Source organism: Sabethes cyaneus, chromosome 3, assembly GCF_943734655.1.
Source record: "Sabethes cyaneus chromosome 3, idSabCyanKW18_F2, whole genome shotgun sequence".
NCBI lineage: Eukaryota > Metazoa > Arthropoda > Insecta > Diptera > Culicidae > Sabethes > Sabethes cyaneus.
Genome location: NC_071355.1, coordinates 206,892,607 through 206,912,302, shown reverse-complemented (window position 1 = coordinate 206,912,302; position 19,696 = coordinate 206,892,607). Strand labels below are relative to the sequence as shown.

Here is a 19,696-nt window from a genome sequence, read left to right as displayed (position 1 = left end):
GACAGACAGACAGACAGACAGACAGACAGACAGACAGACAGACAGACAGACAGACAGACAGACAGACAGACAGACAGACAGACAGACAGACAGACAGACAGACAGACAGACAGACAGACAGACAGACAGACAGACAGACAGACAGACAGACAGACAGACAGACAGACAGACAGACAGACAGACAGACAGACAGACAGACAGACAGACAGACAGACAGACAGACAGACAGACAGACAGACAGACAGACAGACAGACAGACAGACAGACAGACAGACAGACAGACAGACAGACAGACAGACAGACAGACAGACAGACAGACAGACAGACAGACAGACAGACAGACAGACAGACAGACAGACAGACAGACAGACAGACAGACAGACAGACAGACAGACAGACAGACAGACAGACAGACAGACAGACAGACAGACAGACAGACAGACAGACAGACAGACAGACAGACAGACAGACAGACAGACAGACAGACAGACAGACAGACAGACAGACAGACAGACAGACAGACAGACAGACAGACAGACAGACAGACAGACAGACAGACAGACAGACAGACAGACAGACAGACAGACAGACAGACAGACAGACAGACAGACAGACAGACAGACAGACAGACAGACAGACAGACAGACAGACAGACAGACAGACAGACAGACAGACAGACAGACAGACAGACAGACAGACAGACAGACAGACAGACAGACAGACAGACAGACAGACAGACAGACAGACAGACAGACAGACAGACAGACAGACAGACAGACAGACAGACAGACAGACAGACAGACAGACAGACAGACAGACAGACAGACAGACAGACAGACAGACAGACAGACAGACAGACAGACAGACAGACAGACAGACAGACAGACAGACAGACAGACAGACAGACAGACAGACAGACAGACAGACAGACAGACAGACAGACAGACAGACAGACAGACAGACAGACAGACAGACAGACAGACAGACAGACAGACAGACAGACAGACAGACAGACAGACAGACAGACAGACAGACAGACAGACAGACAGACAGACAGACAGACAGACAGACAGACAGACAGACAGACAGACAGACAGACAGACAGACAGACAGACAGACAGACAGACAGACAGACAGACAGACAGACAGACAGACAGACAGACAGACAGACAGACAGACAGACAGACAGACAGACAGACAGACAGACAGACAGACAGACAGACAGACAGACAGACAGACAGACAGACAGACAGACAGACAGACAGACAGACAGACAGACAGACAGACAGACAGACAGACAGACAGACAGACAGACAGACAGACAGACAGACAGACAGACAGACAGACAGACAGACAGACAGACAGACAGACAGACAGACAGACAGACAGACAGACAGACAGACAGACAGACAGACAGACAGACAGACAGACAGACAGACAGACAGACAGACAGACAGACAGACAGACAGACAGACAGACAGACAGACAGACAGACAGACAGACAGACAGACAGACAGACAGACAGACAGACAGACAGACAGACAGACAGACAGACAGACAGACAGACAGACAGACAGACAGACAGACAGACAGACAGACAGACAGACAGACAGACAGACAGACAGACAGACAGACAGACAGACAGACAGACAGACAGACAGACAGACAGACAGACAGACAGACAGACAGACAGACAGACAGACAGACAGACAGACAGACAGACAGACAGACAGACAGACAGACAGACAGACAGACAGACAGACAGACAGACAGACAGACAGACAGACAGACAGACAGACAGACAGACAGACAGACAGACAGACAGACAGACAGACAGACAGACAGACAGACAGACAGACAGACAGACAGACAGACAGACAGACAGACAGACAGACAGACAGACAGACAGACAGACAGACAGACAGACAGACAGACAGACAGACAGACAGACAGACAGACAGACAGACAGACAGACAGACAGACAGACAGACAGACAGACAGACAGACAGACAGACAGACAGACAGACAGACAGACAGACAGACAGACAGACAGACAGACAGACAGACAGACAGACAGACAGACAGACAGACAGACAGACAGACAGACAGACAGACAGACAGACAGACAGACAGACAGACAGACAGACAGACAGACAGACAGACAGACAGACAGACAGACAGACAGACAGACAGACAGACAGACAGACAGACAGACAGACAGACAGACAGACAGACAGACAGACAGACAGACAGACAGACAGACAGACAGACAGACAGACAGACAGACAGACAGACAGACAGACAGACAGACAGACAGACAGACAGACAGACAGACAGACAGACAGACAGACAGACAGACAGACAGACAGACAGACAGACAGACAGACAGACAGACAGACAGACAGACAGACAGACAGACAGACAGACAGACAGACAGACAGACAGACAGACAGACAGACAGACAGACAGACAGACAGACAGACAGACAGACAGACAGACAGACAGACAGACAGACAGACAGACAGACAGACAGACAGACAGACAGACAGACAGACAGACAGACAGACAGACAGACAGACAGACAGACAGACAGACAGACAGACAGACAGACAGACAGACAGACAGACAGACAGACAGACAGACAGACAGACAGACAGACAGACAGACAGACAGACAGACAGACAGACAGACAGACAGACAGACAGACAGACAGACAGACAGACAGACAGACAGACAGACAGACAGACAGACAGACAGACAGACAGACAGACAGACAGACAGACAGACAGACAGACAGACAGACAGACAGACAGACAGACAGACAGACAGACAGACAGACAGACAGACAGACAGACAGACAGACAGACAGACAGACAGACAGACAGACAGACAGACAGACAGACAGACAGACAGACAGACAGACAGACAGACAGACAGACAGACAGACAGACAGACAGACAGACAGACAGACAGACAGACAGACAGACAGACAGACAGACAGACAGACAGACAGACAGACAGACAGACAGACAGACAGACAGACAGACAGACAGACAGACAGACAGACAGACAGACAGACAGACAGACAGACAGACAGACAGACAGACAGACAGACAGAAATCCTTCTTTATAGGTATAGATTTATGTCTAATTATCAACAGTAAAAATAAGCACGCATCTATTACAGATAGACGAATTGAGATTTATCGCTCCAAATGTACAAACTAAAGCACGAATCGTCGAGCTATGGATCAAAACTATTTCTCATCGCATGTACATGTTGACGGAAGACACAGAGCAGTATGTTAGTAGTTTCCCAGTGATGTCTGCTTTTAATGGTTTACTGGTAAGTGACGTTTATTATGAACCGAACAAAGTATTTATAGCTCTTTTGTTGTAGATTTCACTGGATTTCCAGCATCTAAAACCAGCAGCAATGACGCGAAAGCGAAAGATGGGATGATATGCAGCCGAAAATTCTACGTACTCACTGCGAAATTTACAAGGAGTTGAAAAATGGTAACTTTTAAATGTCATGTCAATACACTAAATATGCCTATGTATACATATTTCGTTCAGATTACTAACAGAAATTCAATATGAATTAATCAAGCATTTACAAGCACGACATACGCCTGCCCTCAGGGATGGCACAATCATTTTGACTTAATTCATATTCATTCGACAGTACCGTCTCAGCCAAGCAAAATTAGACAAGGTTTTATATGGCACATTGCTAGTAGCCAAACTTTATTCAGAAAAGTTGTAGATAATATTGCTACTTGCAAGAAAAAATGGCCAGTCAATAAATACGCAATCGCTCATAAAAGTGCTATTTTAGCTTAAATCGTTTCGGGTAAAATAGCACTTTTATGAGCGATATCGCACTTTGGATGGTACAATTATCCTTGCAATCAGCAATAACTAGTTCTTCAATCGTCTCATGTATAACTTTTTCAAATTTTGCTTGACTGAGACGGTATTGTCAAATAAATGTGAATTGAATCAAAGTGATTGTGGCATACCTGCCTGACCTATTATTTAATATTACGACGGATCGTCCTTTTGATCGAAATTGATGGTATTCTTATTTACGCCAGTAAATTCTAATGGACAAATAACTTTCTCGAAAGAATTTTGGTCCAAAGCACGATACATGTGAATGCATAAGGCTGGCCGGTTCATGTAAAAAAATGATCATTTTGATTAAATGCATAGGTTTTGTTTATATGTGAGAGCAATCATTGGAAAAATTAAGCTTTTTCTTTGAATTATCAGCGAAATTTTCGAAGTGTGCTCAAAACCGTTCAATGTATTTGGACCATCATTCACAATTTAATTTATCTTTCGACCATAGCAACATCGCTTACAATTCAATACTATTATGAAAGCATTTTTTTCGCGTTTTCCTCAGATCAGAGAATCTAGGTTCCAAGATTTTTCAATACAAATGGTCATTATTATAGCGTTTTTATTTTTGCTAAGATCCAACCTAGGTTCGTCCTAGTTCCAATCGAACGGCTGTCAAAACGTTTGTTTTTTCACTCAGGTTGAACTTAGTTTCGCTCCGGGTTGCACTTTTGCTACCATAGAATATATCGAGTATGCCTTGCATTATGGTGACTAGCAAAGTTAGAAGTTTTGCCTTTCTACTATATAAATATATAGTATAAAGGTATAGAAATCACTTGGAAAACCGGAAATGGAAAGAAGGTCCTGCGGACCGAATGTCATATACCATTCGACTCAGTTTCGAAAACTGAGCATTTTCTGTGTGTGTGTATGTATGTGTGTGTGTGTGTGTGTGTGTGTGTGTGTGTGTGTGTGTGTGCGTGTGTATGTGTGTGTGTGTGGGTATGTAACGCTTTCAATCTCACTCACTTTTCTCGGAGATGGCTGGACCGATTTTAATGTTCTTAGTGTCAAATGAAAGGTCTAGGCGTCCCATAGGTTGCTATTGAATTTCATTTTGATCGGACTTTTAGTTCAAAAGTTATGTATAAAAATACGAAAAATATAGGACTTCATTATCTCACAGGTCCCTTAACCGACAGGTCCCTTAACCGATTTGAACAAAATTGATTGCATATGAAAGAGGAGTCTTGCAAACCCTTAACTTCCAAATTTCATGACGATTGGCCTTGTAGTTTGAAAGTTGCATAAAGAAATGTGAAAAAATAGTATTTAAAACATATTTTTGCAACATATAAACATTAATTCAATGAAAAACATCACACATTTTATTATTATTTGAAAATTACTGCTGAGATCTATCAAACGAAACCGAGTTATTTAAAATCGGACGGTTCATTCAAAAGTTATTCAAACTTTAACACTTGAGCACCGTATATTAAACCGTTAAAACGTGTGAAATCAAAACATATCAACCAAATGTTGATTGTATTCAATGTATGTATGTATGTATGTATGTATGTATGTATGTATGTATGTATGTATGTATGTATGTATGTATGTATGTATGTATGTATGTATGTATGTATGTATGTATGTATGTATGTATGTATGTATGTATGTATGTATGTATGTATGTATGTATGTATGTATGTATGTATGTATGTATGTATGTATGTATGTATGTATGTATGTATGTATGTATGTATGTATGTATGTATGTATGTATGTATGTATGTATGTATGTATGTATGTATGTATGTATGTATGTATGTATGTATGTATGTATGTATGTATGTATGTATGTATGTATGTATGTATGTATGTATGTATGTATGTATGTATGTATGTATGTATGTATGTATGTATGTATGTATGTATGTATGTATGTATGTATGTATGTATGCATGTATGTATGTATGTATGTATGTATGTATGTATGTATGTTTGTATGTATGTATGTATGTATGTATGTATGTATGTATGTATGTATGTATGTATGTATGTATGTATGTATGTATGTATGTATGTATGTATGTATGTATGTATGTATGTATGTATGTATGTATGTATGTATGTATGTATGTATGTATGTATGTATGTATGTATGTATGTATGTATGTATGTATGTATGTATGTATGTATGTATGTATGTATGTATGTATGTATGTATGTATGTATGTATGTATGTACGTGTGTATGTGATGACAATTTGCAATTTTCTAATTTGCATTGAAATTCAAGAAAAGTGAGAAACATTTCAATTGTCTGAAGTTTTTGAAGCCTCTTAGTGGAATACGTTCTCTGAAATTAAAGAAAAGAAAAAAACTTTTACCGACTAAATTCCACTATTTAATATTCATTCGCGACAGATACGTATACGCTTTGAAATAAGACACTGATGAAGCCTGCACGTCGTAGGCGAACTACGTATCTGTTGCAAATAAATATTAAATAGTGGGATTCAATCGAAAAGATTTTTCTTTCTTTGATTTCAGATTTCAATTGTCATTTTCTTCACTTGCTGTTACTCACAATTGTACAAGAAAAGCAAAAAGCGAAAAAAGCAGTTAATTTAAGCATGTCGGTAAAGTGGTGTATAGGATTAAAAATACTAGTGAGTTGATTTTTCCAAATAAATTTATACAAATTTCAAACAAATTTTGCGCATCAATAGATGTTCTTTTCAATCATTAGATATTAGAGCTTAGAAATGTTATTTGAAAAATAGGAAGTAAACGGTGCACGGTAGTAATTTTGTAAGATTTGTTTTCGTTAGTGACATTTTAAAGGACAGATGTCTTATGTCAGGTATCGTGTTTTAATAAATAAATCCAAAATGACAAGCGCTGGAAATCATGTCGATCATATTTTTCATTCTCAAGCATGTTTATGGCGCAGCTTTTGCACTATTTTTCGACTTCTTCTTGTTTTCCTAACCCTCTAACATTGTAAAAACGATGCGATCAGGCTAATGACTATCTTTTCATGAAAGTACATTCAAAAGAGGCTCAAGTTTTGATTTGTATGAAAAAATAATTATCTGAAGGAGCACCAGCTAAGAAATTTCTCTTTTTCATATCTAATGCTCTAATCAGTTATTTTTTCTAATTCAGATATGTTGCAAAATTGAAGCCAAGCACACTAATAGTAAAATTTTCAGATTAATCATTTTGTTGTCGATATCCTTTTTCTTCCAAAGCGAAGTATAATAATAATTTTTCTTAACTCTTTTTTCAAAGTTTTTCAAAGATGCTAACTTTTGAACGCATGGTATTAATATCAAAATATCAAAACATCTGCTGTGAACACATATTTCATATTGTCAATTCAAAACAAACCAGTGTAAGTTAGTTAGATACTGATGAAGGTCACACGTCGAGACCGAAATACGTATTTATCAATAAAACACAGTAGTAGAATTAAAGGATATAAATAACTTTTTGTTTTTCTTCTTTTTTATCAATTCAAAACAAGTTTCGTATGTGGCTCTGAAGCCCGAAAGTTAAGGCCGTCTGTAGACCCGTTAGAGGATTAATTTATAATTTTCTATATATATTCATTCAAGTCTGCAAAAATTATCTTTTGTGTTAACATTATTTTTCTGTTCAGATGTTTCTGAGAAATTAAATAATGATTATTGTGGCAGTAGAAAGGCTAGGTCACGCCGCTAGGTGGATTATTTCGGGTTTTTCATTATCAATTTAGCTTCCTTCGAATAAAGACACTATTTTACTTTCCTCGTCAATGTTTAATTATTACGACGGTAACAATTTGGCGACGAGTATTTAACTTGAAGAATTTTCGTCAAGATGAGCCACGATAGAAATTCCGATAGCAGCGTTCAACGAAATTCCGATGGTGGAGGCGATAATATTCAAGAGTCTTCGCTGGCGGAGGTTATCCGGCAGATGTCTCTTCAGAACAACCGTCTGCTGACTAGAGATGCCAATACCGAGGGGGTATTTCAAAAACCGGTTTTTCGGTATTGATAAATTCAATACCGGTAAAACCGGTAAAAAACCGGTAAAAGGCAATACTTGAAAAATTCTTTAAAAAATTGTAAAATTTGTAAAAAATGTTTCCATTAATCAATGGTACTCAATTTTTTGGAACAGCTATGTGACCAGCTCTCTAAAAAAGAAATAAGTACGAAAAGAGTGTCGTGTCAACTCTAATACGAGACAGACTTTACTGGGAAACTGCTTACAATTTGAGTAATACCAAAATATATGCTCTTGTGGTCCAAATTGACTAATTTTATCAAAGCCGTGTTCATGCTGAAACACCTGTGATACGTGATGCCAGGTAATTGAAATATTTACTGGTTTTTCGAATTATTTTGAGTGGCATAGAGCATTAGTGAATTTTGAGACACACATAATTGATCAGGAATTGAATATGATCGAAAAAAACTGCATAAAATAGCTCGTTTCACAGTTCGTAGTATGAATGGTTCTGACAAGTCAGTTTACGCTCGCAGCGACGCAATCTTTGATGGTGGTTTCAGAAAACAGTCATCCTGTCTATCCGTTGAGGATTGCCAACAACGGGTCAATAAACGAACTCCTCTTTTGTGATATCCTATGACATTTTTTAAAACACTCCGTAAGTTTTTACTGAAGATTTTCTGAAGACACAATGTGTATCGCACATTTTTATTGTTGCGCAATATTCTTACTTGTATTTTTGTTAAAGTCACTATCATTGATATTTAGATAAATATTTTCCGTTTGTTAAAATTATATAATTGAGATGTTATTTTCAGAACCTCGAAACTTTGAATTGAATTCGCCCTATACATCAACAATCTGAAGAACGGCAATGGAAGCTTCTTGACTTATTTTTTCATTAAATTTACCATGTAAAAAAATACCGAAAATACCGGTTTTTGATCGCGTAAAAACCGGTATTTCGGTATTGAAAAATAGCACGGTAATACCGGTAAAACCGGTTTCGGTAAAACCGGTAAAGCATCCCTACTGCTGACCCTTCTGGAACAAGTCACAGGAGGACAACCACCAGCACCGCAACGAAGCGCTCCAGAACAAATTATTGAGTCCCTTTCATCTACCATCAAGGAATTTCACTATGACCCGGAAAACGGAATTACATTCGATCGCTGGTTTTCAAAGTATGAAGATCTCTTCAGGAAGGACGGTGGTAGTTTGGATGATCCAGCTAAGGTGCGGCTCATGCTGCGCAGCCTAAGCGTTCCAGTCCACGAGAAGTTTCTCAACTATCTCCTGCCGGCCCACCCACGAGACTACACTTTCGATCAAGTCGTTGACAAACTCAAATCAATTTTTGGACAGCAAAAATCCTTATTCAGCAAACGGTACGATTGCATCCAGCTCATTAAGAATGACGCAGACGACTTCGTAACGTATGCCGGGATAGTTAATCGACAATGTGAAGATTTCGAGCTTCAGCGTCTGTCCGTGAACCAGTTCAAAAGCTTGATTTTCATCTGCGGTCTTAAATCAGCAAAAGACACCGACGTCAGAACTCGACTTCTCGCAAAACTTGAACTGGAACCACCTGACACAATTAACTTGGAAGGCCTTGTTACTGAATGTCAGCGCCTATCGAATCTGAAGCACGATACGGCGTTGATAGAGAAAAAACAAAATTTTTCTTCGGTGCAAGCAGTTCGCAACTCCAAAAAGAAGCCAGGTGATGTAAAATCGTCAGGAGAACAATTACCTCCATCTCCCTGTTGGCAATGCGGTGCCATGCATTTTGTGAAGGATTGCAATTTCACAAAATATACCTGCAAGCAATGTGGAAAAACAGATCACAAAGAGGGCTACTGTGCTTGTTCGGCGAAATCTCAACGTTCAGAGGTTGCCACCGAAAAGAAGCCGAAAAGAAAGGCTACTCAGAACCGTACCAAAACCATACAAACGGTAAATCAAGTGCGGTGCAAAAGACGGTTTGTAACCGGATCCTTTAATGGACGTTCGTGCGAGTTACAGTTGGACTGTGGCTCTGACATTTCAGTGATCACTGAACAAACCTGGAAGCAGATCGGCGCACCGGCTACAGAGCCTACGAACGTGGAAGCTACAACAGCATCTGGTGAACCATTAGAGCTTGTAGGTGAGTTAACCTGCAGTATTTCAATCAACGAAGAAACGCGACAGGAAACCTGCTATATTACATCGGTTGAAGATTTGAATGTCGTTGGACTTGATTGGATGGATGCCTTTGATTTATGGTCAAAGCCGTTAGCATTGTTCTGTAAAAAGGTGAATCAATCCATTGTTTCCCCTTACTCCGATCAATATTTTTTCGACAAGTTTCCGGAGGTGTTTAAGGATAGTTTAGGCCACTGCACTAAAACCAAAATCGCTTTACACCTGGTACCAAACACACAACCTGTATTCCGACCAAAACGACCGGTTCCCTATCACGCGATTAAAAAGGTAGATGAGGAGTTGAACCGACTGCAGAGATTGGACATCATATCTCCTGTGGATTACTCAGAATGGGCAGCACCCATTGTGGTCGTCAAGAAACCGGGCGGCAAAATTCGCATCTGTGCCGATTATTCCACCGGATTGAATGCAGCGTTGGAGTCAAATCATTTCCCGTTACCTACTCCGGAAGACATTTTCAGTAAACTACCGGGCAGCCGTATTTTCAGCATAATCGATCTTTCCGATGCTTATCTTCAAGTAGAGGTAGATGATGAATCGAAAAAACTGCTCACGATCAACACGCACAAAGGTCTGTATCGTTTCAATAGATTGGCGCCGGGAGTTAAATCCGCACCAGGAGCATTTCAACAGCTAATGTCAACGATGATTTTGGATCTACCAGGAGTTGAAGCCTTTTTAGACGATGTTATCGTATATAGCAAAACGGAAGTTGAGCATCATTCAATGCTCTGCAAGCTTTTCAAGAGGCTTCGTGAGTATGGCTTTAATTTGCGACCAGAGAAGTGCCGATTTTATCAGAAAGAGATCAAGTATCTTGGACTGATAGTTAATGCTGATGGAATTCGTCCTGATCCTGCAAAAGTAACTGCGATAGCGAATATGCCGGCACCAACTAACGTGACAGCGCTTCGTTCATTCCTGGGAGCTGTTAATTTCTACGGCAAGTTTGTTCGGGAAATGCACACATTACGTCATCCACTCGACAAGCTTCTCAAGAAAGATGTAAAATTTAACTGGAATTCAGAATGTCAACACGCATTTCTGAATATCAAACGAGTTTTACGATCGAATCTTCTTTTGACACACTACAATCCGGAACTGGACATAATTGTTGCTGGTGATGCGTCAAAAACAGGTATTGGTGCCGTTCTGTTACACCGTTTTCCTAACGGCGATATAAAAGCAGTTGCACACGCAAGTAGAACATTGAACGCAGCAGAGCAAAATTACAGTCAAATAGAGAAAGAAGCTTTAGCACTGGTTTTCGCTTGTGTAAAGTTCCATCGCATGCTGTGGGGACGGAAATTCACCCTGCAAACTGACCATCAACCATTATTAAAAGTTTTCGGTTCGAAAAAAGGAATACCTGTACACACTGCAAATCGACTCCAGCGGTGGGCTCTCACTCTTCTGGGTTATGACTTCAAGGTCGAATATATCTCAACGCAGAATTTCGGATACGCTGATGTTTTGTCGAGGCTTATCGACAAACACGTAAAACCACAAGAAGAAGCAGTCATCGCTACAGTTTACGTAGAAGCTGACGTCAGTTCGTGTCTCCATGAAACATTGCAGAATACTCCTATTACGTTCGAAAAGGTTCGAGGCGCTACGGCTAGTGATGTTGTGCAATGATGTTGAAGATCCCCGTGTTCGTGAATTCTACAGCCGCCGCGAATCATATTCCGTGGTTAACGGTTGTGTGCTAATGATGGATAGAATCGTTGTTCCCGACTGTTTTCGTAAACGCATTTTAAAGCAGCTACATGAAGGACACCCTGGCATGGAAAGAACTAAGGCGATTGCACGCAGCATAGCTTTTGGCCATCGCTAGACAACGATATTGCTGATTATGTCCGTCGTTGTTACAACTGTGCATCTACAGCAAAGTCCGCACCTCATTCCCAACCACAACCGTGGCCTCGCACTGAAGGACCATGGCAGCGGCTTCATCTGGATTTTGCTGGGCCAATAGAAGGTGTGTATTATCTGGTCGTAGTGGATTCTTATAGTAAATGGCCGGAGGTTCTTCAGACTAGATCTCCTACCAGTTCAACTACCATATAGTTCCTACGCGAGTGTTTCGCCCGTTTTGGAATTCCTGTTTCGCTTGTATCCGACAACGGCGGTCAGTTTACGAGTGCTGAATTCCGTGTTTTCTGTGAAGAATTGGGAATAGTACATTTTCGAACTGCACCGTACAATCCGCAATCCAATGGCCAAGCAGAGCGATTTGTGGATACATTAAAACGTTTCCTGAAGAAAATTGTCGGGGAAGGAGAAGTGTCAACGTCAATCGCGCTCCAGATATTTTTGCAAGTGTACAGATCCACACCGTCAGTAGTGCTTAATGGTAACTCCCCGTGTCATCAGCTTCAAGGACGTACCATGAGAACTACTTTGGACCTGATACGACCAACAAACAAAGCTTCTATTCAACCCGAAGCACTTCGCCATAGTAAATTCCAAAAGGGATCACTGGTTTTTGCTAAGGTTTACTCAAACAAAGACAACTGGAAATGGATGCCTGGTACAATTTTGGAAGAGATTGGTAACGTAAACTATAATGTTCTTCTGAATCATCAAATCGGAAGACGTAAGGTATTGCGTTCTCATTTGAATCAATTGATACCGCGTGTGGCAGATACTACACCACAACCAACACCGTTGAATATTCTGTTGGATGGCTTTGGCATAAGTAAATCCAACGAGAATGAAGTTGAAATTTGTGAAAGTTCAATAAGACCAGCGTTTGCAAATGTCTCCGCAGAAACGCCGATACTGCCAGTTGCTCCTGTACCTGATAGTCTCTCAATGCCGGATAGTAATGTGTCACATGATGAATGTGATTCCACCCTGTTAGCAAATTCGAATATTGATGTTGGACCATCCTGTTTTTGAAGTAGGACTACTTCTTTGATTTCTATATTGGGGTGCACTTTAGAAAAAACGAGAAGGGAACATGTAACGAAAAGTGGTTATGGTTTGCACGCTTATAACTCAGTCATCCGTCAACAGATTCTAGAGATATTGGTATCAATCGATTGGAAATTTTTCAAAAAATCCATAACAATACAATAGATTCCATGTTTCCCAAACAGACGTTTAATAATTGAGAAAATATTAGACTATATTCATTATTTCATTATTTTCATGTTTTTGCCTTCCCACGCCAATGCTTCCCTAGCACAGATGACAGAAATATATACGAGATGAGCTATGGGTTTTGATTGTATTTAATTTACGCTCTATAGAATCCGCTCGAAAATTGTTGAGCTTCAGTGGGTGCTGCTTGCTCGGAATAAGGCATCGAAGACATTCAAATTCACCAAGCAAGACGCCAACAAACCGAAGAAGCCACCGACTCGTCCGCCAGCGAACGATATGGTTTTTGCTGCTATCAATACCCAGTAAAATCAATGGATCCTCGCTGCAAGCCGTTAGAAGTAAATCGCCGCTAGCCACAATTGTGACGTCCCAAGGTTGGACACATTCGTGAAAAAGGTTTTGAAATTAGCTGTCGAAAAGCTGGTCCAAACAAAAAGAACAGGCGCTTCCGATTTGTTCAAGGTTGATAAAACGGACGAAAACAATATCTTTGCTAACTGCTGCAAAGGCGGCTCCGATTAAAGCTGTACTGCTGGAGTAAATATGCGGGTGCCCCCGAACAAAAATCTACTAAGCCAATGAAAACCGTAGCAAAGGCACCGAAAGCCCCAGTCAAACGAAGTCGTTCCAGCGGAGAAGGTGCCCGAAAAAAACTGTTGCCTAGATGTAAATTTCCTTGATTTGCATTATTACTAATATCTGGTAGAAAACAATCAGTTCTTTTAAGAACTACTGAATAAAAGTATACGAAGCAGTTAAATTGATTTTTCTCACATTTTAAAGTGATGTTGGCAGTTTAGTATGAGCGTTCGAAGTATGAGCCCGTCAGAAATTACATGTTTAAACTGTATTAAGACAAACCTTCCGAAGAGTATTTCTGAACAAAATTGTTCATATACCTACACATGCAAAATAATACGAATTTAAGATTCTTTCTAAAAGCATGAAACGAGTAAGCCATATTATCTGGCGAAAGAAAACTGCACCACTTCGTAATTCGAGACTAAGCGTTTAGTGAGAAAATCGAATTGCATCTTCATTTATATATTAGGCCCTAAGAAGGGCTAATTAAAGAAACTGACTAAAGAAAAGACACTGGAGCTCAGTCACTCGCGGCCTCCTGTCATCATTAAACCTGGTTTGCTCAACGATGATTGTTGTGCGTGACTCTGTTCAAAGTTGCTAGGAAAAGTTCGAACAATATTTTTTCGAGTTCAACATTTAGGCGATTTTATGGATTGTACCATACAAATTTGACTGCCTGGTGTTTTCGTTACGCAGCACGGATCGATTTCGTTATGATACGATGGTATTTGTTGCCGTTTGCTTGGAATCATTATTTTCTGGCGCGTTCATCGACTGATACTCCGCAAGTTTTCGAGCAAAAGATTCAGAAGGTTTGATCGAGATTCATGCGCACTTGGTTACGACGAAACGGAAATGAGTTACCTGTCACTTCTTTAGTCAGTTTCTTTAGGGCTAATTTAAAGAAACTGACTAAAGAAAAGACACTGGAGCTCAGTCACTCGCGGCCTCCTGTCATCATTAAACCTGGTTTGCTCAACGATGATTGTTGTGCGTGACTCTGTTCAAAGTTGCTAGGAAAAGTTCGAACAATATTTTTTCGAGTTCAACATTTAGGCGATTTTATGGATTGTACCATACAAATTTGACTGCCTGGTGTTTTCGTTACGCAGCACGGATCGATTTCGTTATGATACGATGGTATTTGTTGCCGTTTGCTTGGAATCATTATTTTCTGGCGCGTTCATCGACTGATACTCCGCAAGTTTTCGAGCAAAAGATTCAGAAGGTTTGATCGAGATTCATGCGCACTTGGTTACGACTAAAGAAACTGACTAAAGAAGTGACAGGTAACTCATTTCCGTTTCGTCGTAACCAAGTGCGCATGAATCTCGATCAAACCTTCTGAATCTTTTGCTCGAAAACTTGCGGAGTATCAGTCGATGAACGCGCCAGAAAATAATGATTCCAAGCAAACGGCAACAAATACCATCGTATCATAACGAAATCGATCCGTGCTGCGTAACGAAAACACCAGGCAGTCAAATTTGTATGGTACAATCCATAAAATCGCCTAAATGTTGAACTCGAAAAAATATTGTTCGAACTTTTCCTAGCAACTTTGAACAGAGTCACGCACAACAATCATCGTTGAGCAAACCAGGTTTAATGATGACAGGAGGCCGCGAGTGACTGAGCTCCAGTGTCTTTTCTTTAGTCAGTTTCTTTAGTTACGACGAAACGGAAATGAGTTACCTGTCACTTCTTTAGTCAGTTTCTTTAGGCTAATTGTTGTATTCGCCATGACGGCGTTGCTGATATTGTTCAGGGTTTTGCGTGAGAAAAAAAGAAAGGGAAGTATTTTTGCTTTTGTCAACACTCACGCGGTGACAGTTCGGCACGAGATTTCCTGTAAGTGCGAGCAGCCTACGAAATCACTTTCAACGCTGGCAAGGCCAATAGTTACAGAAGCCTGACCTTCCGAGACGGCGCGCTTGGCAAACTCACCCGGCACAACCACACACAACTGTGAGTGCACGTCTGCCATGCCTAAAGAAACTGACTAAAGAAGTGACAGTAAAGAAACTGACTAAAGAAAAGACACTGGAGCTCAGTCACTCGCGGCCTCCTGTCATCATTAAACCTGGTTTGCTCAACGATGATTGTTGTGCGTGACTCTGTTCAAAGTTGCTAGGAAAAGTTCGAACAATATTTTTTCGAGTTCAACATTTAGGCGATTTTATGGATTGTACCATACAAATTTGACTGCCTGGTGTTTTCGTTACGCAGCACGGATCGATTTCGTTATGATACGATGGTATTTGTTGCCGTTTGCTTGGAATCATTATTTTCTGGCGCGTTCATCGACTGATACTCCGCAAGTTTTCGAGCAAAAGATTCAGAAGGTTTGATCGAGATTCATGCGCACTTGGTTACGACGAAACGGAAATGAGTTACCTGTCACTTCTTTAGTCAGTTTCTTTAAGTGACAGGTAACTCATTTCCGTTTCGTCGTAACCAAGTGCGCATGAATCTCGATCAAACCTTCTGAATCTTTTGCTCGAAAACTTGCGGAGTATCAGTCGATGAACGCGCCAGAAAATAATGATTCCAAGCAAACGGCAACAAATACCATCGTATCATAACGAAATCGATCCGTGCTGCGTAACGAAAACACCAGGCAGTCAAATTTGTATGGTACAATCCATAAAATCGCCTAAATGTTGAACTCGAAAAAATATTGTTCGAACTTTTCCTAGCAACTTTGAACAGAGTCACGCACAACAATCATCGTTGAGCAAACCAGGTTTAATGATGACAGGAGGCCGCGAGTGACTGAGCTCCAGTGTCTTTTCTTTAGTCAGTTTCTTTAATATTAGGTTGCTCTGCATAAAGAAACTGACTAAAGAAGTGACAGGTAACTCATTTCCGTTTCGTCGTAACCAAGTGCGCATGAATCTCGATCAAACCTTCTGAATCTTTTGCTCGAAAACTTGCGGAGTATCAGTCGATGAACGCGCCAGAAAATAATGATTCCAAGCAAACGGCAACAAATACCATCGTATCATAACGAAATCGATCCGTGCTGCGTAACGAAAACACCAGGCAGTCAAATTTGTATGGTACAATCCATAAAATCGCCTAAATGTTGAACTCGAAAAAATATTGTTCGAACTTTTCCTAGCAACTTTGAACAGAGTCACGCACAACAATCATCGTTGAGCAAACCAGGTTTAATGATGACAGGAGGCCGCGAGTGACTGAGCTCCAGTGTCTTTTCTTTAGTCAGTTTCTTTAGCTCTGCAGAAACTGGTAGCTCTTCATTAAGGAAGCACCGGACACCGGTTTGGTTCAAACAATGTACGGTTTCGTTGTACGTTGTACCGCCTTTCTTTCGTGTCTATGATTCTCTGCCCTACGTTGATCCGCCTTTGTTACAACTTGCTGCCGTTTGCTCTGGTATATAATCAGAAGTAAGCCGGCGAACGGCATCATTGGCATTGGTGGACCTGAATAATTGAAAATTTCGGACATCACTATTCCCACCAATTTAAACCCTTTGCTTCCGCGACCAAACTTTGGGTTTTCTAGGATATTTAATATTCTATTATAGCAGCTTATTGTCAATTGGAAGTAAAATTGTACCATCCAAAGTGCGATATCGCTCATAAAAGTACTATTTTAGCTTAAATCGTTTCGGTCTCTTCGGCGCACTTATTGCTTGGAAGATAACGAAAAAGTGCGCCGAAGATCGAAACGATTTAATGCAAAATAGCACTTTATGAGCGATATCGCACTTTGGATGGTACAATTTTACTTGCAATTGACAATAAGCTGCTATAATAGAATATTAAATATCCTAGAAAACCCAAAGTTTGGTCGCGGAAGCAAAGGGTTTAAATTGGTGGGAATAGTGATGTCCGAAATTTTCAATTATTCGATTACCGATTAATCGGTGAGCCTTGTCTGCACTAATCGATTAATTCAACTATTCGTGCTAGAGAGCTTTCTGACAGCTCAAGCACCCACACTAGCGAACACGAAATACGCGTGTATATACATGATGTTTACCTCATTTTGGGGAACAGCTGATGCTGGAGGAACAAACCGAAAAATAGCGATTACTAGTTGTGTTTCTCCGTTTGCCACACTACAGAGCACATATTTCGGTCAAATTTTTCATCCTGTTCCAAATTCAAGCACATATTTTGAAAATTTGCTGGTATTTAAGCCAGCGGAAGACGAAACTCATTCTGTACCTTGGTGACAAAGGAATGCATCTCTTTTGTTTACTGTTGTTGTTTGCCTCATTTTCAAGCACCAATACACACATAACTGGAAAGGTCTAGTGGTCTTCGATTAGAAATATTCGCATATTTCTTTGCATAATTCGATTAATCGAACGATTATGAACGATTACCGAGCATTATTCGGGGATTATACGTACTGATTGAACTATTCGATTAATTCAACTACTCGTGCTGGCATTATTCGATTAAAAATTATTCGAATATTCCTTGTGTTGTTCGATTAGTTGAATTAATCGAACTATTAACGGACATCACTAAGCCCATCTGAAGGACGAAAGTTGACAATGGACACTACGAGTCAGAAATTTGAGAATTAGAGATTAATGAACGGACCTTTCAGGTCCACCATATAAATTAACTGATGAGTTGAAATTATGAATTTCTCACATGTAAGAACACAATTCTTTTATGCGCAAGTTGAGCATCTATATATGAAATTCATACAAAAATCACCGGCTTTAGCATTGGGAGACGAATTGCGCTACATTCGTAGTCCTACTTCAAGCCTGCGCCCGTGCCATTAGGCATGGACCCTTATACTTTTTTCTTTATAAAGCTTCTCGTACAACGAAAGCCATTGTCTTGCCTTGTGACAAATACCTTGTATTTGATAAATTTATATCTCACAAGCATTAATTGAAACATATACCTCAATAGACAACCAAAATGAAGTTATATTGGGCTTAGTAGCGCAACTAATGGATCAACTACCCTATTTGAACGAGCAATATTTTTTTTGTAATTTGCCAAAAAATATGCTTGTTTACGTTTCATCGCAAAATACATTCTTGGTTGGATGACAGCGATTAATGATGATTAGCGATGAGTGTGAGACAGAGATACAGAGCGAGTATTTGCGAGCGTAATCAATTCATATTTTGCTCACCAGTTTTTGCGTCGGCGATTCATCGCGAGCAATCAGGATACGATAGAGTTGCCAGTTGATGAAATTCAAATCGCTGACGAGCAGGTAATGAGCCTTCATCGTGATGAGAATTTGCAACATTGCTTGTAATCATTCGATTCTTCAAGTATACATGCTATATGCAACAGATATACATGCTACATGCGTTGTATGTAACATTTATCAAAGTAGTAACATTGCATACGTTCAATTCTCAAAAGATTATGCATTTGAAAACAATTTAATAAAATCAAAAACACAAACTATTGCTTTCCTGCTACCTTACTGAAATTAAAGATTGTTTTTATTACCCATGGTTCCCCACGTTGAAGGGATTTTACCAATCCAATCCTATTTTATTAACAGCACATCTTTTCAATACACTTCTAATGAAACGGTAAGCATGTGTATTCACGGGCACTAGCAGTCATTGACTTTTCGTCGGAATGCCCAATTTCGGAAGCAGCTTTTCGGCCAAAAAGCGGGATTGTGTTTATAAAAATGTATATACTGCATTCTTCTTGCCAATCTGAACACAGCGAACATTTTGACGTAGGACTACGTCTTACGGTAAGTTTTGAGATAGGATGTCATTCCAAAAAATCGAAAAATGCGAGCGTCACGAAAAATGAAAGGTTTTGAACGCTAATAGCTCAGCGGTTTTCCTATCGATTTTCAATATTCTTACACCAATCGATCGGAAAATCTTCTAAAAATTGACCCAAATGAAGAGAAGTATGGATTCTTAACGTTGAACTATTGAAAAATTGAAA

The 19,696-nt window shown here is 40.2% G+C and overlaps 1 protein-coding gene across 1 annotated transcript; it reads left to right on the top strand.

Annotated features, from left to right (window-relative positions):
- The first annotated feature begins 7,724 nt into the window (after positions 1 to 7,724).
- On the top strand, positions 7,725 to 11,711 carry LOC128740642 (uncharacterized protein K02A2.6-like). The gene is made up of 2 exons (XM_053836204.1): positions 7,725 to 7,874; positions 8,994 to 11,711. Exons 1-2 carry the CDS (start codon positions 7,725 to 7,727, stop codon positions 11,709 to 11,711), a joined length of 2,868 nt encoding a protein of 955 aa, XP_053692179.1.
- Positions 11,712 to 19,696: the final 7,985 nt, after the last annotated feature.

Excerpts from the sequence above, each read along its gene's own strand:
- LOC128740642 (XM_053836204.1), top strand. The coding sequence starts at position 7,725 with ATGAGCCACGATAGAAATTCCGATAGCAGCGTTCAACGAAATTCCGAT. Across the intron at positions 7,875-8,993 it reads GAGATGCCAATACCGAGGGG|GAATTTCACTATGACCCGGA; the intron begins GTATTTCAAAAA and ends TCTACCATCAAG.